Raw genomic sequence first — 23,554 nt, forward strand, 5'->3', positions numbered from 1 at the left:
AGCTGCATTAATCCACTAATAAAGTCAATTGGATAATTAACCAACAAGGACAGGAATGCTTAGCTGGAAAAAATAATGTACTTTTGACCCTTTTTTTATGATTAATTATGTATTGGGGTTTGGTTAGACTACGAGCTAGAAAAAAAGAAATGTTTAGGTGCACACAGAAAAGGGGTTTTGTAAAACACAAAAGTAAGTAGTTCTTTGCCATCTCTGGTCTGTCTGACAAACATTTGAGGTCTCAAGACTAATTCCTTTCTTCAAAGTCTTCTGCTGATAAGGAAAAAGGTTAGCTGATGACACTCAGGGTCATGGTGCCTTTGTCTGGGAAGTTGTAATTACTGGTTGCTGGATTACACTAGGGTGGGAACAGGCCATGATTTAATCTCTCTCTATATTTACAAAAAAAGAAGAGATTTTCAAGGTGTTTTAAGGTCATTTTGTTTAGTAACTTTAGAATTTAACAATGCCCCTGACAAGTTGGTGGTCAGATCTCTGGCGGGAGATCCCTTTTATCAGTCTTAAAGATGTTTTTCTACAAAGGCAGGAGGTGTTTTTGTTGTGTACACAGAGTCTTGCTGACATGATACATGATATTGACGGTTGTAGACAGTTTATTACATGACTAACTGCAACATGCTGTGTCATTATTTTATGTAAGAAAAATGTTGACTTTAAAAAAGTAAAAAAAAAAAAAAAAGCAGTATTGTTGATTTATTTCGGGCTGCAGACATCTGACATGATACTGCGAGGGAGGGTTTTTTTTGCAGGAGAGTGCAGCAGCTCCTTCAGAAGGGAGCATGTCACAGGGTGAGATGTTGATAAGCAGTGCGTCTGTTGTCTGAACACAGTTGGTGTGTGAGAAGCTTATGTGTCCTAACACATGTTAAGGATACCAGACACTAAACAAAAATGTTTGCACTTTGTTGGCAGATGTAGGGCAGCGTGTGCGCATCCTTTTCTGGTGTTTATCATTGTGTGTGTTTGTCGTGAGAGTGTGGACACTGAACTCACAGTCAGCCTGTGCACAGACGAGGCAGGCGGTGGTGCCGTTAAAAAAGGTGAGAAGGCCGGCAACAGCAAGGCTGATGTCCGTGTTGGTTGGGCGCATGTCAAGCGTGGTGAATCGGGGGAACTGAACCTTTAGAATGTCCTCTGGAGCCACCTTGACGTAGGGCACCTGCGGAGAGATGCTGATGTTAGTCTATCTGTTACTTTGTAATCATTCACAATCGATTTTGACATTTTGCACTTAAGTTAAACTTAAAAAAAAAGCAGACATCAACAGACAGGACAACCGTAAAAAGGATAAAAACAACAGAGCATGTCTGTTTGAATATAGAGTAAAAATAGTTCCATGTCACCAGACAGACAGAAGAAAAACAGCTTTGTTGAAACCGGTTTAATCGGCTATGATATACAGTATAACGTACAAGTAACCCAGGGGTCTGTGGTAATGTGCATATTTGGAACACATATTTTCCAGTGACTGAGGCACTGAAGCTCATGTTTAGTACAAATAAGGATCCAAAAATGTATTTTTGTTCCACCCACACAAACAAGCCCTTGTTAGAGAAATCTCCAGGCATACACCCCCTCACCCAGTGATACAAAACATTTGCTACTCCAGCTCAATATAAGGCAGCTCAACTTTGTGTTTCAGGTTAGGCTTTAAATAAGACACTAACAAGAACACACCACTCGAGGCATTTTTTAATTTACTTTGAAACTAATTGTCTAAAAATGTAGGTTACATCTTTAAATTTCCTAATTGGGCCAATTGCCTTTGTACTCAAGAAAATTAATTAACGAGTGGCAATGTGTGGCAAAGGTGACTTAAGCTTTAACTTAAGGGTGTTGTATAGTTGTATTCTCAGAGCCAAAGTGATTTGTTTATTAAAAATAGACCATAGAATCCCAAACAATTAATCCTCTCTGTTTTACAGTATTAATTGCAGTTGACAGCAGACAGCAGCATGTACTCAGCTGTGAGATGAGGGTTTAACACAGAGACAGACGACCAGGAGTCCAGAAAAAATAAACTTTAAACAAATGTAAAATGTGAATAACAAAGAAGAAAAATTTGGGATTAAAGATTTGAATTTCAAGATGTAACTAAAAGTTCAAAATAACTGGTAAAATAACACAGGAAGCAACCATGACAATCCATACATGATCACATGCAGGAAGGTTTGACAAAACAGTCACAGAAGGGACAGACTTCTTTCAGAGAGTAATAATAAGAGTCAGGCACACAATGATAAATGGTGAAATCAAGACCAAGATGTCATTTAAAGCAGCACAAGAGGGAAGAATGTATGACAATGCAAAATAGGAAATGAAAACTGAATAAGTAACACATAAGTAAAATATGTTTTAAAAAATCCCCCCAAAAAACAACCTAAAGAACCTACAGACAAACAGCCTGAAGATGGAGCAGAAGTGGAGCAAGGGGGCCTTTGGGTGCATGGCCTGCAGGCAGAACAGAGGCTGACCAAGTGACCTCAGGAGGACTGGCAGATGGGTGGAACTTTTCTGGGGGATGGACGTAAAGTCAACCAGAGACTTGAAGTTTATCTGTTTGACCAGGATACGGGCAGAGCCTCTCAGGAGGATCAGGATTATATCATGGGTCTTTGACGAAAGGAGGTTGACCTTCCAGACAGAGCCTCTCTGGGGGATGGGATGGGGCAGGGGTTGAATATGGGTTAAGCCTCTGCATGGGCCTGCAGCAGGTGAGTACAACTCCTGGACTGGATGTTCCAACTGGGGATCTGACAGGAGACAGAGGCAGGATGCAACATGGGGGACCAGGGTAGAGCTGGGACGAAAAAAAATGATAGACCAGGATAGGACCACGCAGGAGGTTAGAGACATGGTCACTGGACAGAATTTCAAAAGCTAAGACACTGGCAGATGTGCAGAATCTCTATAGGAACAAAACACTTGTTCAACGGCTCTGAAAGAATGGACCTTGTGCAACGATTCAGGAACAGGAAACTTGTGCGGCAGCTCTGCAGGAGTGGGAGACTTTTCCAGTTACTCAACAGAAAAAAAGATGACTGTGTGCTGAAGATACACAAGAATGAGCCTTTTGCTGAGGCTCAACAAGAACAAGGGGCTTAGAGTGAAGCTCCACAGGAACAGACGACTTGTGCTGAAGCTACACAGGAAAACGGGAAGAGTACAGCAGCTTGTCAGGGGGAGGATTCAGCCAAACTGCTTGAAGGGAGCATTCTTGACCTCGGTATTAACAGGAAACAGAGATTTTCTGTGTCTGCAGTGGCAACTGACTTGGAATCAAACATTTTTTTTAGGCTGAATGGAGTTGAACACAGAGGTAAGAGTCAGGCAAGTTGCCCACTAGCGACCAGACAGGACTGATAGCGGTTATTTGGCTATGGGTAGCTGAATCTCTCAATAGCTCAGGGCAGCTTGATCTCTCTGGCACTGGAGAGATGAAACTGGGGTGCTCGGCAGCAGAGACTCTGGGGGATAGTCACAGCGCAGTGAAGCTTGATTTAATGTAGAGTAGCTGATTGCTTTGCTCCCTTAATTTTACAAGTTGCTTTCCCAACACAGACAGATATCCTATTAATATCCAGACCCAATGTGAGTAAATTGTGGCAATTTAATGTGGAGGAACATTATCCTCTTCCATCGTCTTAATATTTATAAACTTGTTCAAAATAGGAAATTGTTCAAAACCAACTGACATGAATGATAATATCTTCAAACACCCTTGCAGTAGGCATCAAGGCAAATATATTAACCTGCAGACATATAGCCTATTAACTATAAGTCTTTTACTTTATTGACCCTGAGGGAAATTCAACGAATAAACACACTGAAGTGCAGAGCCATATCTAATAAGGTGCGTGTGTTCTGCCAGTAGTCAGAGCAAAGATCAGACACAACGAGGAAGTAAAAGAAAGCCAGCCAAGCCTACAGTCAGAATCAATGAATACACACTGCCTCCTCTGCATTGATTTTATGTAGCCTTGTGAATATCTGTATTCTGCAGCTGCACATAATGAATTCATCATACCACCACTACTGTACTAACAGGAATGTTGACTACAGGCTCATCTCAGTGTGGAGGTTATGTACACTGAAACTAACCTTTCAGCCTTCACTGTTCACTGAGCTCAGCAATAAAGATACAAATCTGGTGAACATCTGTAAATTAAGAAATTACATCCACCCAATGCAAACACATTATTTCACTATTTAATTCGAAAAAAAGGTTTGCTCTTTTCCATTTCATTTTGTAAAGGAATACAAGTGACCAGGGCTAACAGCACCTCCTGAAGGAAAAGCAGCAGGAGAAGGAGTGCCGAGAAGTGGGGCAGGTGTCAGGTCGGTCAGCCAGCCCAGCTATGCAGTAGAGAGCATTGGGGCTTGAAGGGGATACAGGAGGACATGCTGGGTCCGAGCGGAGGAAAAGGGAAGGGAGCCTCTTCATCATAGCAGATTGCCTGTCTGTGTGGTTCCCGTTGCCCGAACATTGCTTTCTCTCGTCCTCACATCGGCCTCGATTGGTTTTTCATCCCTGCCCATCAGGGTGTAATGGAGTCCCAGGGTGTCTAGATGGATGGAGGTACGGCCACAACTGACAGTCCCTGCTGGAAGGCCATTCTTTCATCTCAAGCCATCCTGAACCCTGTGTCATAGCCATACACCACACTTGAGAAATTTGCATCTTTTCAGCTGCCTTCTTCATCTTCCCTGTTGCATTCTCACTTCTTCTGTCCATTTCTATCCTGATCCTGATGTTATTACTTCTCATGGGTACTTTCTAGGGCTGTATGCATTAGCTTGTTAGTCCTGATTCATTGTTTAAAATAAATAATTAATAATTAATTAATGTTCATTTGGTTTTATATAAGCCACACCTGATGAAGGTGTGAAACATTGTGTGGTTCAATAAACATGTCAGCATGAAGCGAGACAGTCTGCTAGAGCCCTTCCCATTGTCCTTCAGGTTCAGCCTCTTCTGGGAAGCCGTCGCACATACAAGTGTGCAGTGACTTTTTTCAACAGTGTTGTAAAAGTCAGCAAGTCCCAGAAATGAAAAAGACACATTTCATCAACTTTTAAAGAAAGAAAAGAGTGCTTGATGCACTGTAGAGCTCTCAGAGTCTTCTTTGGTAGGATCTGGACAAAAACTTCTCTCTGGTATATATATATATATATATATATATATATATATATATATATATATATACACACACATACACACATATAAAAACGGTGTTCAATATCCTGAAGGTTTTTCATTTGTATTTATGGTTTCAATCCTTAAGTGTGTCACACTGTAGGTCTGGGAGAGAAACTAATTACATCTAAAGAAAGTTGTTAAGGGAAGAAAATAACAGGCACACAATAAAGCCAAAGTTAACTGCTCTGCTTTAAATAATCAAATATTCTCACTATAAATAGAAGTTGGTATAGCGGGAACTGGAGTGGAAACCAGCAGAAAGAAGTGTTAGAAAAAAACGGAGACAGCAGAGCATAAACCGTTTCACACAGAGGCTAAAATGAGGGCTTTTACTGACAACAGTAAGATAAATAAAGAGTTTTTTGAGCTGCAAATCATGTAAAGCTACTCTCAAGGTTTCTCAGACTGACAAGGTGAAAGGTAAGGCTGAGTATAATACGGGATCTTTAAACCTTGCAGGGTAAAATTTGACTCTGTTGTCAGAAGCAGTTTATCTGGTTCCCTTCCGTTTACTGGTTCATTTCTAAAGACACAGCCTTTTAATAGAATTCAAAAACATCATTTGGCTTTGTTATTGTCTGATCAATGTGGGCTACCATTGCATTTCAAGTAAAATCAGAGTATTATGGTCCTCATGCATTATTTAGAAGATGCTGTACTTGTAAGGATTCGAAGAAAGAAGACAAAAAAACGTTGATGATTGTCTAATCACTATAAAGCTGCGTATTAGTTTTCAACATTTCTTTGATCATTACTGACATATTTCAAATGCATCAAGGAGCAAAAACAACTGGATAGGAAAATGGTTCAATGTGCTTCAAGATTGTGTGCTTGAAATTATTTGGCAGGTTGAAGTAAAGGTTCAATAATTAAAGGGCCTAACAGGCATTGATAAGACAGATTGGATATTTCATTCATTTTAATGCAATTATTCTCTTACATGTTTCACTGTCATTATCTCAGGCAAATGTCCCTTTGATGTTTAAAGAAAGTTGTTTTATTGAAGAATTGTTTAAAACAAACTAATTTTTTTTTTCTCCTGTCCAGATACACTTGTATCTATGTATGTGTTTTCTGCAGTATAACTGAATGGCTGACACTTTTTTAGGCCTTTAATGAGGAAACTGTCACAATATATAAGCTTTGCACTATAGTAACACATTCACACAGTCTTACAGACAGACAGACAGACACACAGTGAGGAAACCTGTTAAACAGCAAACATACCTCAACCCAAGTGTACTTACACTATATATATATATTGAAATGGATGGATATAAACAGGATGGATATAAACAGCAAACATACTTCAACCCAAGTGTACTTACACCATATATATATATATATATATATATATATATATATATATATATATATATATATATATATATATATATATATATATATATATATATAACCAGCACATTTTTAAACTGCAAGGCCAAGTCAAGATGAACTGTGAGCTGCTTGTTGAAGGAAAAACACGTTTTGTTTTGTTTGTTTTGCAACTTTCAAATAACCTGTGATCCCCTTTTTGATAGAAAATTCAAGGTTGCATTTAAGAAAATGTGTTGCTTCAAATCAGAACAGGCATTGGTTACGAGAGCATTGCAGTCTGAATTGAGGGGAAAAAGCTAATTTTTCCTTCAATCCGGTTCAACAAGCTCTGGGTTGTCAGAGTTGTTGACATGATCCCAGGCAAATCTGCTACTGTAGGTTCCTGCTGTGATATAAAAAGTGCCTGCAGTGAGGGGAGGTGAAGAGAAGGTGGATGTGCAGCAGTGCCATATGGAGAACAGAGACATAATGAGCGATTACATCTGTTGGCCCCGACTCAGAGACACAGCAGAACAGACCTCTGTTTAATAGAGAATCAAGACATGAGCAAAGTTAACAGTGTGTTTGAAGTGATGATTTACATTACCACACGTCGTTGACCTGCTTATCAATTAGAATACAATACATGCAACACAGAGATAAAGATCTGTACTTGAAAAAAACTTGCACTGCTGCCAAATGGAAAGCAGTCATTCAGCCTCAGTGAGCATACTATGAGGTAGAGCAGAAGTAAAGTTCACTGAATGTCAAAAAGTGAACATCATTACACTTAAATTGACTACATCCAGACCTGTCTGTGCACAGTTTAAAAATCTGGAAGCACAGTTTAGATTGAAGATCTATGCGCACGGATTTATCAACCCTGAAGCTTTTCAGCGTTTCTTGACTGAGCATTCGGGGGTTCCATGCAACATAACAGAACTCCTGTTTTGTAAGGTCTCATAAGCGACTCCGCTATCACATTAGGTGAGCCTCCTGTGGGGAGGCTTGCTGTCAAGTTGCGGCAAAACCAAAGGACAGCGAATCACATCGAGAGCAGTAAAGAGGGAGAGAGAAAGCAATAGAAAGAAAGAGAGAGGTCCACTGTTCTCACGTCCCTCATGGAAGCATACCACTTAAGATGCAATGCTCATGTCAAACCTGAACCTTCACGTATTCTGATGCCATTAACTGCTACAAGTCAGCATGTGGATAAGAAAGTAGAATTATTTACACAAACTAAAAAAACATAGATAACGAAGCACAATTAATAATATAAAATATACTGTAAGCTATCGTAAGTAGAAATTCACATCACAGGTACAGTGCCATTCTGAGGGATACACTGAACATAGTTTAATCACTTTGATTATTAACTGCCATAGAAAGCCATCCAACAGCAGAACACAAAGCCCAACGCCTGGCTGGATGTAGCCTTTTGAAAAGCCAGAGAATTATGTTGGCCACTAAGCATTAGAGAACAGATGCTGCTGGAGACATTGTCCATCAGTCAGCAAGTGTGATGCCAAGGCTGGAATGCCAGTGATGAGTTGGCAGGGATGGTGTTTCAGGGTGGCAGGAGATGGAGAAGGGCAGCTGGTAGTCTATTTTGTCTACCTGATCCCCTTTTGAACCAAAAGGTTCATGTGGGATTTAGACACCAGCTGTTGGCATTCAGACGCAGCAGATGAAAATCTTGGAGGTGAGAAAGTGAAGAGATGCAACACTGGAGATAAGAGATGCCCCGTGTCAAAGCTGCACTAGCTACAATCTCCATCCCCAGCAGCCAGCTCAACCAAGTCTCAGCACATGCAGTCAGATCTCAATTTGTGGTAGTAATGATCCTGCATCAGGTCCCTGCAGTCAGAGCAGAAGTAGACCAGAGATTAAGATGAAGTGTGCTGTGGATCCCTGGGTGCCTTTTAGGCGAGTGGAACATTGACCACGAGATCTCTATCTCATTGATCTGCCAGTTCAGAGAGAGAAAATGCCCTGTCCTCCAGAGAGGCCTGCTTCCCAATTCACAGCTCTATTTTACAGCAAACGTCTGAAATAAAAGAAGGGAGTGCTATTAAATTCTACTAAACATTGCTCTACCAACTTTGTGGGTAATGTTTTATTTTATTAAGTACTGATAATAAAAAAAAAGACATTTCTAATTTGATTTGGTTAACTGTCTCAAACCCCCTACTTGATTAAATGAGGTTATATTATTGTATAATCACTACTATTTCCAAAACAAGAAGGAAGGAAGATTGTTTTACTTCTGCCAAAAGTTTGCTTATTCCAGTCTTGGGAATCAAGCCAAGTGTTTGAGTAGACAGTAACCAAAACATATAATGCTAAGCTTGATGAAACAGAACTGGCAAACACTTGGTCTATCAAATCTCAGAGAACCTGTGTCTTTAAGTGGAACAAAGACAAATGCTGATGGGGAGACAAAAGACCTGGGTTTTCTTAATGAGTTTCTGATTGCAGAGTGAAAATGGTAGTGCATTAAATCAGTATGCAGCTGGCAGAGCAACATCAGCTGACTATTGTATCCTTTGACACAACAAAAGCCTCTTCAAGCCGCTAAGACAAAACAAAAGCATGTGTCACCTGGTCATGATCCCTTTTCTTATTATTAATGACCACAATCTGCTGAATGGAAAACAATTTTGCTCGCTCAACTGGGAGTCTCTGTTGTCTCTCTTTCATCTTACGGATCAACTCAAGAGACTGCATCCTTATGATAATTTACTAAACTAAGATATTATGAACATCCTGTTTCTGCTCCTGCAGCCTTGATAAAACAGATCAAATAGTATGGTTATAAAAGGGTCAACAGGAGTGCAGATAACAGCTGTGCTCCTCTAATTATGATCATGCAGAGACAGAAGACACACCTGTGTGCAAGATTAACAGTTCTTCATTAAAATGCATTTACTGGTTCTACTGGCATGCACAAACCTTAGGGATATGACTAATGGTTTCATTTTCTTTATTTGTCATTGGAATAAAATAAAAATAATTATTATTACTTCTACAATCAATCCCTGACACTATGTTTAAAATAGCCTAGACGACTTTTGAAACATCCTTTTTCAACACATCCCATTAGTGGGAATAAGGTAGAAAAATAACTTTTAAAGTGACATCTGTTAACTGGCAATAATATTTATTTCTAACATTGAGACTTTAAACGGCTGTAATAGTCTTAACCTAAAGTACTGGCCTGGCATTAAATTTGATAAAATTACAGTTTGATGCAGAAATGTTAGATTATATCTCAAGTAAAAAAAAAATAAAAATAAAAAAAAAATAGAGGGATGATACACATCTACTGTATTTTGAGGTTGTTGGGGTTTTTTTTAGTTGTTTTTTTTGCTCAGCACTTCTTAATGCAACTTTTACAACACTAAAGGAAGAAAGTTTAGTTTCCATATAATGACACCTGACACATGACGTGAGATCATATTAAAGGTAGTAACAGAAGGCTGATTTGAATTGCTTGTTTTCTTTATTAACTATTTTTGGTTGGAGAATCTGGGGGAAAAAAACAAACGCTGTGTCTGAAGTGCAGACATCCCAGTGATACTCAGCAGGAACCTTACTGCTCTGAATAAGCTAGCTGCTTCAGCTTAACTCTTCAAATTCATTCTAGATACATCTCAGTAATGTGGCTTCACCTCCAGCTGCTTGTACTGTGCAGATCAGCTCTGCTTAATCAGACCTGACTACTGATTGTGACAAATAATGTGTCACATGCTGCCAAAACAGCATTACTTTTTGCTGGAGAGCGTTTGAGTTTTGACAAAAAGTGTTTTTTAAGCCCCATTAACGCAGAGAGCTGAACCATAAGCTGACCCCCCCAAGCAGAACAAGACTGACACAGCAGAACTAATACCACCACGCACTCAGACATAAAGATTCAGCTTGACACTGATGGAGGGTGATTAGGGAGAGGTACACAGAGAGGGAGCAAACATCGCAATATTGTTTCCCCTCATGTTTTAAGTTCCGTAAAAAAATGTATGATCTTGACCTAGTAGTGATCTTTGCTGGAGTCTCAGATGCCTTAGGCTGAGGCCAAGACTGAAGAACAGGTTGAAAAAGGCTGAGAAAAAAAGAGAACTAGACAAAAAGAAAGAGGTGAAAAGAAGCACCCTTTGTAGGATTAGAGCTGAGGCTTGTGTAAGGGTACTGGCAGATATTAGAGGTGGGAGGGGACCAAAGGTAAAGAGTTGAAAATTGGTTAAAACTACAGCAAGGTAAAAGAAGACAGAGCAAGAGAAGAGTGTATATTAAAAGCGACGAAGGACAGAGGTGTTCTCAGTTGGTTTATAAAATAAAAATGGGCTAAGCATCCAGGAAAATAAAAAATATGCTGTACAGGTGGTTTTGCAGGTCTTCTTAAGCTGTCCAAGGTTCTTTATCCTATGAGCAAAATAAAGCAGCACTGAAAGTCCAAAGCTTAAAACTATAATCACAATCTCTGCTTTTATTAAGTCTAAAAAGAAAGTTACATTTGTCAATGACAATCTAACAGTGCATGAAATGAGTAGCAAATTATCAACCTCCCTAAACTTCAGTGTTCAGTGTGTTTCTATACGCCATTTATTAACAAAGGTTTTGTTATGAATTTTTTGAATGCAGTGCTATCAATTCAGCAGTTCTAAGTGTTCATGTTTTACCACTTATGAATGCGGGTTTGATCAAAAGGGGAACTGTGACCAGAACAATCCATTTATCATTAATACGTCTTTAAACTATTGTTACAATGAAAAGAAATCATGGTGTCCAGAGTAAATAAAAACCCTCCCCACTTCATCTTCTCTTCTCATACTGCATTAAAGAGCAAGGACAATACTTGGATGGTACCAGGGTCCACATGTAAGAACAAAGCTGAGCAGCAGCCGGTACACAAATACAGTTGGAGATGTGTGTCTGTGTGTGTGTTTGGGTTTTGCAGTGTCTGGCAGGTAGACGGTCTGAAAGGGAGCACAGCCACCGTGTAAATGGTCTCTGGCCAGAGAGGATTTGCTGGGTTGGCTAGCTAGCTCTTCAGTTCACAAAAAGCAATTCCACACTATGTTTACCACTGAGCTGCTGCCATGTAAATCTGTTACACTTGAGTGCAAATACCGCAGAGGTGGGTTTCAGGACAGTCAAAAGAAAAAGTAAATGAATACTGTCAGATCAGTGGCAGATATACTCTGAGTGAGTTTGTTATGAATGCCTTACAATGATCGAACAAATGGAGCTTTGGATCAGATCTGCAGAGAAAGTTTTTAAATGTGTTAAAAAAAAAAAAAAAAAAAAAACTTTTATGAGCGATAAACAATTGTTCATGATTTGCCAAGTGGAGATGAGGAATGTTATCTTCCTGCTATGAAGTTGTCTTGAGAAATATGTTCTATTCCTAAATGCCTTGATATGAAAGTTAGAAATGTGTTATCATTAAATTTGATAACACATTTTTTCACTGTTTCCTCATTTCCAGTGCTGTGAATCAACATGAGAGACAAAGGCAGGCAATGAGACAGGTACAGCTTCTGTGACTAAAAGGGGAAGAGTGAAAGGTAAAGAGAACCTAAAAACAAATACAATCAAAAGATAAATAGTGCTGTCAAAAAATGCTCACAGTATTTATAGAATTTATAGGAAGTTTAAATATAAAACAGGGTCTTTATGGATTTATGTGGGTGTAAGTCTGCGCGCGAGTTTGTGCCAAAGCACAAATCTCTCATTATTGGCCACCTCAGATGTCTAAGCTATACTACTGACCTCCAAACCTCAATCCAGCGTGTTCTTTGTTTGCCCAACGGACCTCAGGCTCACCTCTAAATCCAAACTGAACACCATCCTAACAACATTCAGTAGTGTAATATCTCTGTACTCCTGCAACCAGATGGTTTTGCAAGCCCAAGGCAACCCCTTGACATCAGACTGGACATTAATATTCATCACCACCACTTCTCTTTGAATCATGAAGGAATATGTTTCCTTTTTTTTTTTGAAGAGGTACAGGGATGCTGCACAGTTTCCTCTTTGTGGAAGAGAATAACAAGGTAAGGAAAAACGTGGAGTGAGATAGTAAGGCTAAGAGCAGTGGAGTAAGTTAGTTAAGATAAAATCAGAAAACACATGAAAATGTAACCACTGACCTGAACTCAGTTTAGTAGATTCTGATGGTTAACATGTGGCCTTAGTCATAGAAATAAAAAGATGAGTATTGGAAATAGAGACTATGGTGCAAATGTATATGCAAAGTCCTGGATCTATCCTGTCATTTCCACGTCACCATTTTAAAATGGGAATATTTTTTTCTCCCCTTGACATTGACAAGAAACGAAGAAACAAGAAGAAAACCGCACAGCACTCAGCCTGCAGATAAGACGAAAACTATAGAGCAGAGTGAGTCTCTCATCCAAAGTCCCAGTTACTGTTTCTCATTAGTTGATATGAATCTGCCCTTCCTCCAAATCCTGACCTCGAGGTTTGTATGTGAACCAGAATAAAGAAAACAAACTACAAACATGGTGCAGAAAGTCAACTCTTCTCCCCCAGTATAAGTGTTTGTTTTTTGCTCTTTGTCATTATTAGCAGGAAACCCAGTCCCACTTCTCTTCCCCCTCAGCAGTGGAAGTATGGCAACGCGGACAACAGAAGTGCGTTTAATGTTTTTATCCATCCAACCATTTCTATACGGCTTTTCTCATTCAGCGCTGTGTGGGGCCGATCCCAGCTGTCATTTAGCAAGAGACACCTCAGACTGTTCGCCAGTCAATCACACACGACATATACATATACATATATATATATATATATATATATATATATATATATATACACACAGACAGACAGACAGACAGACAGACAGACAGACAGACAGACAGACAGACAGACAGACAGATAGATAGATAGATAGATAGATAGATAGATAGATCACCATGGGGAAGGGGTTTTTTATTGAAAAATTCCTTAATTCACCACAACAAATGCCCAGCAAGGCTAGCCGACACAAGGATGAGGGTTCTTTCCCGTCTTAGAGGGACAGACAATGACAAACAATTGTACGACTCAGCCGAAAGGTAACATTAGGACAAAAGCAATATCATCAGCTCCTGCTGAGCAGACCTCAGGCAGTGATGCAGACTATTTGCTGCCAAGACCAGAATAAAACTTTCCATTTTTTTCCCAAAGGGTTGCTGGTTTATCTACAGTTCTATACAGTAACAAAACTGCAAGGTTGGTAGTGCTATTTTTTAAGATGATTTTAAAATCTTATAAACACACCTTTGCTTCAAATAAATCCTAAAGACAGAATATTTTGTGAAATATTCTTTCATTCAAGCATTCTAAACAGAAGCTTCAACATACAGGGCTAATTGGTTTGTGTTGTGGTTATTGTGAGATGAGGTCATAGCAACAATTTCTTTTTAAAAAACATATTGTTACCTCATCTACCTGATACACCCACGCACCAACAAACCCACGAACGCACACACAGAAACAAAGTTTTCTTCTGCTTTTTTTTTCCAGCTATGTTTTGCTGGGATGAAATCATTTCTTGATACGATGGTGAGAATAAAAACCAGCAGCAGAAGACCACAGCTGAGATCAGAGATCAGTTAGCTTGATTATTCCCTCTATTGTCCAATAGTTTAAAACTATTTATTAATTCACTGGCTGTAACACAGCAGGAGAAAACAGGATTACAGTATCACACAGAGGAAACATCTAACAATGCTTACCTCTGGCTGTTTTTGTCTGCAGCTTATTGTCTTAAGCAATATGTTTCCCGAAATGCAATTTTGTTTGTTTTAATATCACAATTCTTAAAATCTTTCTGTCTTTTACGACTTCTGTTGGATTTGGTTTCAGAGAAAAACATGAAAATAAGAATATTAAAACATGTTCCCCGCACTTCAATATTTCATGTTTTTTCCCTTTCTTATACTCTGCTTTAACCGGCAGTGAAAGAGGAAGCAAGAGATCCTCAGTGGCTATCGTTTGAACTCGAAAAAATAAAATTCCTCTTGATGCTACTGTAAGGTGAGAAACATGTCACAGCACATTAAACTGTGCATCCCCACTGACTCATGTGAGGGAAGAAACCCTTCAAACTATTTAACAATGTCAAACAAATTTCACAGAGCCGGCAAAGATGAGCAACATATGGGGGTAAAAACTGCTCAGAGCTGTCTGGCAGCTGCATATCCGTCCTGCTGTTCTGAAGGGAAAACTTCACAATGAACCATACAAAGTGTCAAAGCTGAGGATGAAATACAACTTCCTGTGTAGTTGATATGTCAAAGTGGTGAAATGTAATAAAAACATTTCCTCATATCCGCATGGTTTAAAATGCAAGGTATTTGTAGTGTACGGGGATCGAGGCAGAGTCAGACCAAGACCAAGCCAGGCAGAGACCAAGATCATAAATATTACAACAACAAAAAAAATCATCATCTTATGTGCAGGGGGCGTGTCATTCCCTTAGACTGGAACACTGGGATGGTTTGTGGCTGTATTGTGTATAACAATTTATTAAGGTTTTGGCAGACTATTTACCATAAACACTGTGGGAATTTTCTGGAACTAAAAACAAGCCATCTTGGTATGGAGCTAGAAGGTCATCAAGGGCGTCTCAAGCAAGCAACCGCTCCCTACTCATCCACCTGTTCTCGTCAGGCTCCTGTGCCAGTAAAGTACAATGGAGAGGTCGTCTCCATCACTACACTGGTGGTCCTTCTTCCAGACATGGCTGTGTGAGTCTGGTAATAAGTAAGGTGGTCTTCTTTCACTGTTCTGTCACATTGCAACGTATATTAATTTCCTTCTTCGTGTGTTTAATGGGTCTTTGTGCAAACTTTACTGTTATGAGGTCTGTGGTGTGGACACCGATCGGTGTGATTGCTTTCTCCCCTCAGAAGTATTTATTGTATGATTGCATTCACCGAACTGGTAACGTTCAGAAAGAATAAAAACATGTTAAAAAACTGTGGTTTCTCTTGGGATCACATCTAATTAGCAAGCTGGTGAGAAAATACAGAAAACACAAGTGTAAACTGAATGATTTATGAACTGAAAGAAATATTTAAATAAAAGTCTAGTTAGCAAACAAAAGATAAATGACATTAAGAGAGCTTATCAGCTCAAAGTCAAAATTGTTAAATGGTGCAGAACAAAGTGTTTTAAATTTAGCAACATTGTAGTAAGGCAGTAACACTGTCTTAAGCGCTGCTCGTACATATCGTTTCTCCTCTCTAATTGATTTAGATCTTGTTTATGGATTTGTTCAATTCAAAGAAGCTCTGTCTCCTTTTATCAGGCAGCAAAACAAACTGTGTCAGAGTTCAGACAAGCCAATTAGCATCATACTGGGATCTGCCTGCTTGCCATCTTGCTCTGAAGCTAAATCCACTCAGTCATGTTTACGGTGCAGGAAACACATTTTGTTGTCTCAACATTGAAGAAAACATGTCAGGTTTGTCAAAAGTAATACTAACGGGAAAAAAAGAAGTTGGTTTGATGTTGCATGGTAAAAACAAAACAAAATCTTGCACATTTATTTTGTCTGTTTCTATGATAATCACAGGAAATGGTGCCTCACAAAACCTCAGCAGGCTCTCTTCAGACTGTTCTAAGCTAATGAGAGGAATGTGGAAAATAAAATGGCCAGTGGTGATTTGTCTTGAGAAGGGATTGGAATGAATAGTTGGACACTTGAGATATTTTACCACATTCAAAAACAAGTTGCCACACAGAAGCTCCGTAATTGTATTTACGTCACTGTGAAAACCTAGCCTCATATGAGTTTGTAGGTGACCCACCAGTTGGGTGCTAAACTCACCTCCTTCTCTCCACAGATATTGCTGATGATGGAGTTGGAGGCTGGACTGGCAGAGGGACCGAGGACTGCCACCACCCCTTTAGACATGATCTGGCACACTGGTTGCAAGGGAGAGAAGAAACAGTGAACAGCAAGTCAGTCAATGATACCCCAGAAAGAAAACTACAGTTGATGCATTAAAAAGTCCTTCTTCAGCCAGATGTTAATGGGTGTACAAGCTGACTTCCTCAACCTCTAAATAGGTAGTGTCCGCCTCAAGTGAACCTCAAACTACCCGTGTTGGCTAAATGAGTGCAAGGCCAAATGTTTTGGTCCTGGTTAAATATTGCACAAAAAGATAAATCCTTTCGATTTTACCCATGAGCGTCTAATAGCTTTTGGGCAAACACAACTCATTTTGCTTTTCACATCTTTCCTTGGATTGTTTTAAAGGCTCGACCTTAGAGGAAGAATGTGCAACATTTTACACATATAAACTGCAAAAATCAAATATGTCTTTGTAAATGTCTCTCTGAGTCATGACTGTCTACAATGAATGAGTAGTGCGAGTGCTGCCAGCTGTACTGTACAGTCTTGACGATAAAGCTGTTTTAGCCAAGGGCTAGAGAAAAGAATAATAACACAGCCTTCTCACTGCTTATTTGGATGTCACGTAAGTGTATTTAAATCACAGTCATTCCGTGTCCATTTTTTTATGCAATGGGAAGCAGTGAGTTAAACAAAAAAAAAAAGTGCTAATATTAGCCTGCTAGCACAACAATGCAGGACACAGGCAATTGCAGCATGAGCAAATGTGATATCTTCCCTCCCCACAGGCCACAGGCTTTAATCTACCATACAGGAAAGCAGGATGCATTTTCTTTGAGTTTATAATCCCTGGCTTCTAATTAAACCGCTGGAGTCACTGATGTGAAGCAGACACAAACACTTTGTACTTTTCCTGTGTGTAAAAAATAGGTGTGTGTCACAACTATTTCTTGTCAGTTATTGGATAAAATTCTGAGCATTAACCAGAAATGTGTGTGATGGAAGAAAAGGTAGAGAGCCATTTACAGGCCTGTGCTTTGAACCCAGAGGCAGTGAATCGAATGATTAATAAATAATCCCTTATTCACCCATGGGGGCTGTTAGACTCCAACACTATACACAAACCTACATACACGTGTATGCACACCGTTACAGTACACACACACACACACACACACACACACACACACACACACACACACACACACACACACACACACACACAATATGCACTTCTCTGCATGACTTCACTAAATTATAAAGCTGAGTGATTTGAGTTCCTGCGAACACACTCCTGGTCCATGTGGCGATCTGATTTGCTGCATCTCTGCACAGCGAACATTTTGAATATACTTGTGAGAGACAGAGGATGTCTATGAAAAGCCTGTGTCCAATCTCTGCCTTTCCAGCAAAGTTTATTTATCACACCTGCTGGACTTTGACAAAGGATTCTATTGGAGCTGTGAACTGTTAGAACAGGACTGTCTTGCTCAATGTCATCAAAAAATCATCAAAAGTTATAAGGTCAAATGATCATTTTCTGTAGTTCATATTGATTCTTTAGTTGAGTTAGTTTAGTTTAGTTTTATTTTGAACATATAAAAAGAAAAAGAAAAGAAAAAAGAGAGAAGAGAAATGTAAACAAGTCATCTGGACAAAAAAATAATAAGATCACAAGCCTTCAAATACTTTCAATATAAATGTAATGTACACGTCCAAAAAGGAGTGGGAATAAGTATGAATTTATTTAATACCACCCCTTCTCCCTTAATTGATAATTGTCTAGATTTTCTATAAATCTAGGTTTTGAATGTATGTTTTTATACAAAATTTAAATTTTACAATATGGTTGTACCATATTCCTATATACATACAGTATAAACAAGAAACAATTGTATTGTGCACACGTGCATGTGCAAACACCACATACCATTAAACAACTATATTTAAATATGTGCATGTGAAGACATTGTTATTTAGACAAAGAACAAATAGAATAAAGAAAAAAGACAGAAGGAATAGTCAAAAGAAAACAATACTTTTTTAAATAAATAAATATGTAAGTAATAATCCCCGAAAACACCTGCTGATTATCAAAGCCCTTCTTCATCCATGTAACTACTGAAAATCAGCTTTTTGTAGTTGTCAGTACACTCAGCGTTTTGAAGTTTAGTTTACCCCTTAAATTGTTTTCCCTTTCTCGGCCATAGAACATTGTCTGAATGTTTTGTGGTATCATATTGTTTTCTGCTACATACAATATTTGTGCTGTTTTGAATTCTATAAAATCTGCTAACTTTAATAGTTTTGACTGTATGAATGATGATTTACATGACAGCTTTGACTATTTTCCACATTTTTGGTTGTGAAAATGAACCTATGCACAATTTTTGCAAACAAGCAGACTGTTGTTTAACCTTTTAATAACCAGAGGTAAATACTGAAAGCTTTCATAAAAAAATTAACGAAGTTACAGGCTTGATTCTGAGAAAAACTTACAAAAAAAACATTTAATTTTCCTTTATTAAAGGTTTTTTCTTTCAAACCTTTTCAGTATGATCAACAAAGCCTTACTCTTTTTTTTTCTTTTTAAAGAAAATAGAAAAAAATAGTTTCTCACTGTAATTAGTCATTGTGTTTTCAAGTTATTTTTGTAGAGGTTAAAATACAAAAAAGTCCCTTACAGTATTATTTTAAAAACAAAACCTGTGGCCCGCAAACAATTCTAACGTGACAATTTTGGCCTGCAAGAAAAAAAGTTTGGACACCACTGCATTAAAGGGCTGTAATGAATTCGACTTGAGAATTGTTTGACAGATTTGCTGCTCTCTCCAGGGAAAACAGTAAAGAACAAAAAAGAGGATATAAAGGATACCTTATGACTCTAACAACAATTGTATAAAGCTCAGTGGCTTCATACTTGGTATAACTGTTAAAGGCTTAGCTTGTTTTCTGCCTTAAAATTCAGTTCAAGGTGACAACCGTTGTATGCTACTCAGGCAGAATTAGGTTCTTCAAAGGTGGGGGTGGGTCTCTTCTGGGCAGGTAGTGCACCCTCTGTGATATTTCCATCTAACAGCGACCACTGATCCGTCCCTAATCCAATTCCTGCCTGTAATTACACACACCAGCTCACGCTTTAACACACAAAGCAATCGAACAAATACACACAATCCAGAATGTGCACACCAACACGTGCTACTTCCGGCACACACACACACACACACACAGAGGAGGAAACGCATTTAGGAAAGCTTTGTAGTAAACCAGGCATGGAGAGTAATACAGTTTCTTTTTGTGGGAAGTGAAGCAGCATTTTTCTTGGATTAAGCAGCTCCACTGAAGGGTTTCTGAAAGTGTGAATGTGTTTTATTGAAAATCAATTGCCACCCTTCCTGTCATAGCTGTTTGTATTGGTTGCTATTTGCAGGCCCATACTTTGCTGTATTGATTTCGGATGGTTTTCATTAAAAATTAAAAAGCCTAAACACTGAAGCAACAAGTAACTACAGAGTCCAGGGACATTTTGGTGAGCTGCCAAGCCAAAGTGTTGATACAATTGATAACAAATAGGTACTTGAGCTGGTGTTAATGGACTTGGACTGAGTGATGCATTTGTCACATAGGTGTAACCAATTACTGGACATCCCATTATGGCTTGTTTAAAAAAACAAAAAACAAAACAGTTGAGTCTAATTTGACATAGAAGATGTGGATGGATAAAAAAAACAACAACAGGTGGTGTCGATTATAAATAAGAACAAAAACAAGAACAGTAAACTGTTTTAAAACACAGCGTGACCCCTTTAACTATCAAATGTATATCATTTTACGCTATTGCACTACATCGACATCAACTTCTTTTCAAGATATTGTCAAACCATCAGACACACAGTGTGTGCGTGATAGGGTGATGAGAAAGAGTGAAAAGAAGACTTGAATAACATTAAGTGCTAATGGTTTTCAAAATCAGAACCCTCTGTGGCTGCTTGGTATGCTGACTGCACCAAAAATATCATTTATTTATTACTTTTTCTGCACATTTCCCTGACTACACATACAAACACACACACATGCATGCACGTACGCACGCACGCACACACCTACACACACCTACACACACCTACACAGCGTGTTGACCAACAGCCTCTCACCCACATAAAAAAAACACACACCTCAACATTCTCTTCCTCACTAATTAATTGTCATATCTTCCCAGTGCTTACTTGTTTCCCCCATCTCATATTCACTGTCTCTCAGCAGTTCAAAGATGTCCACCTCCAGCTTGCCAGTGGTGGAGCGGTTACTGTTCCTGTTGATGCTGTCTTTGGCCAGCGTGATGGCCAAACGCTCCCCCCTGCTGCACTCCATGGGGTCATCAAGGATGGCAGCTGAAGAGATGGGGGGAAAAAAAGACAAAGAAGAAAGAAATAATTAGCCCCACTGGTAACTGCTGTTTTAAAAACATTCAGTTGGAGAATTTGTGAAGACAGCTCATGTTTCTAAAATCCCCTTTCCCCCCTTTTAGAATTAAAATCAAAGTTCACTCCATTGACAGCTCCTCCCAAGGTGTTGAATTTATGAGCACCAAAACTTAGATGACATTTAGTCAACACTGCTCTCCATTAATCTGATGTTCCTGCACTGGTTCAGTGCTGTTCTTAATAAATCCATACCCTCACTTTGGGAGCAGCTTTTAGTCTGCAATATCTGCTTTTATTCTAAAAGGGAGAGTGCTATTTAATGTAAATATACAACAAAAGCTTGAAAGCTTAAGAGCTTTATAATCTTGCACCTCTTCGAAGATATTTTCAAAATGCTGCAGAAGCATATCTTTTATTATAAACAGTTGACGGTATAAAAAAGCCACAAAATGCTGAATGGCAAGCTTCCATACAAAGTAGCGACACTTTAGCCACTGCTGTAGCATTTTAGAGTCAATACAATGTGTATTGCTAAATTAAATCCGGATAGGAACATTAAAGAATTATGAAACAACAACATAAACCCAGAAATACTGTATACACGCTTTGCATCAAACATTGTATTTGTCGTGCAGTACAATTATCCCAAGAACTGATGCCTGTCTTCTAGCTTAGCTGAACTCATCATGAAATTGGATGGATAATTAATTCCTTTCATATTTTAAGCAGAAACATATCCTGTAAATTGACGTCAGCAAGACTGTAGAAAGAAGTTCTTTCAAAGAACTGTTTGAAAATAATTGCACTGTACATCAAAAATAACAACGATAGGAAATATGTATGCATTACTCTAAACATATTGTAACAATAATAACAGACACTCCGGGCTATCCTTCTTTCTTTTATGATCTTTGAAAAAAGATGTCAACTTTTCATTGTGGATTAATAAACATGAACAGTTCAGATCAACATGTAAAACAAGCCAAACATTAAGAGGACAAAGCAAAGAAATCTGTCTGCATATCAACTCAATGCGTGCCCTGTCTTTTCCTTGATTATCAGTCGGACCATGAATTCAGTTTCTCATAAAGTTCTGATGATTAGTCCGACAACTCTGTGCAACATCATCTTGGCAGCTGTGGAGTTTTCAAGATCAGTAAAGAGCTGAAATGTAAAAAAACACCCAGTCTCGAATCATTCCAAATACATTAGCAGGCTGCATGAAAAACTACATCAGTAATAAGACCTATAATAGGCCAAGAGAGGTTCAACACTTAGAAGAGAAAGAAAAAAAACACACACATCAAATGAGCAGCAGATGTCAGTAAGCAGGTTTTCTAATTGATGTAATTATTATTGGTTAGCTGAGAGGTTAGCTGAGAGGTTCTCCTGTTAAACAGATTACATGCACAGCTAAAACAGAAGCAGGAAATAAAACAAAACAAAACCGGAAAGTTTAAATTGATAATGCACACAAAGCACAGCATGGCTAAAGGTAAACAGTATCTGTCTCTCTCTCTCAGTATCTACGACCAATGCAAATGCTTTGCTATATTAGCACAGAAAGGTAAAGTAAGGTTAACTCATCTCTGGTTAAAAAGCTGTGGACAAAGGACATATTAGAGCCTTTATGCACTTAACAGCCTCCATTCCAATTTCTTTGAGCTGACAGGCTAAATATGACCTGCAGTATATTATTTGGATAGCTTAATGAAACCAAAGGCACCCATTCTATCAAATTAATTTCATGTGTAGGCAGGAAATAGATATCTCGGCAATAAGCAATGAGTTTTAGTTCATATATGTAACAGAAGGACTTTTTAAGAGTGTGAAGATAAGACAAGACAAACAGGCATGTTTATGGAGCATTTGCCCAGTGGTATTAAAGTTTGAGGTCCACTATATACCTGGAACCTAAAATTGTCTTCACCCACCATTCATTAATGACCTGGTAGTTCTCTAAGTTTAAGAGCAGATTTTTGGTTACAATTAGTTTTTCATTATTTTTATCATCATCAGAAGTAGTAATAGTAATAGCAGTATGCTCAGCAGCTGTGGTTTCTCACTATACACATTGTTAAGGCATTGTTGTATTGTTTTTTTTGTTTTTTTTGCTTTATATTTGTAAATAAAAGAAAAAAGAAAAAGAAACAAATTGCAAGAATACCTAATTGAAACACAGCTGAAATCTATCCAAAGAAAAAGGTGCGTACCTTCTGCATGAAACCTATAACTCTGGCAGAGTGTGTTGGTCTCACAGGAGTTGACATTTAGGAGAGGTCAATACATAACAACTGGCAAACAAGCAGGGCTGTTTTCACAAGGGCAAAACACGAGTTGGCCCTTGATGCTTCGAGAGCGATCAATGAGTAGCCCGGAGGTACACTGAAGTGTAGCGTGCTGTGGACTGTAGAAGAACGGTTCTTTATAAAGTAGGAATGAAATGAGAATTACTTATAAATAAAAGCATGTAGCACAGGAAAGTGATCTCATGGGGTCTTCGAGTATATCTCTCAAATGGGTCCTTTTAGACTTTACTATGGACTTTGTTAACAACAAACATAACACACAAGCAGTATAAACACTGCTAACCATGTCTCTGACAGTTAAAGTCTTGTTCATATAGATGCAAGGTCCTGAGAAGGAAGATTAATATCTTTAAACCTTTATTCAGTGATAAATTGTGCTGCCTGTTTACATGAAGCCCAGATATACTTATAATGCACA

General features: G+C 38.6%; 1 protein-coding gene across 2 annotated transcripts in view; it reads right to left on the reverse strand.

Annotated features, from left to right (window-relative positions):
* The window catches only part of grik4 (glutamate receptor, ionotropic, kainate 4), a 235,311-nt gene that overhangs the window by 76,110 nt on the left and 135,647 nt on the right, over positions 1 to 23,554 (reverse strand). For both annotated transcript variants that reach the window (XM_079353701.1, XM_079353702.1), the window contains 3 exons: positions 20,630 to 20,794; positions 16,377 to 16,474; positions 1,015 to 1,180 (listed from right to left, as the gene is read on the reverse strand). In XM_079353701.1, coding sequence (XP_079209827.1) covers positions 1,015 to 1,180; positions 16,377 to 16,474; positions 20,630 to 20,794 — 429 coding nt within the window. The remainder of the gene's footprint in view (positions 1 to 1,014; positions 1,181 to 16,376; positions 16,475 to 20,629; positions 20,795 to 23,554) is intronic.

The sequence above is a fragment of the Symphodus melops genome (genome assembly GCF_947650265.1).
Source record: "Symphodus melops genome assembly, chromosome: 10".
Taxonomy (NCBI): Eukaryota; Metazoa; Chordata; class Actinopteri; order Labriformes; family Labridae; genus Symphodus; species Symphodus melops.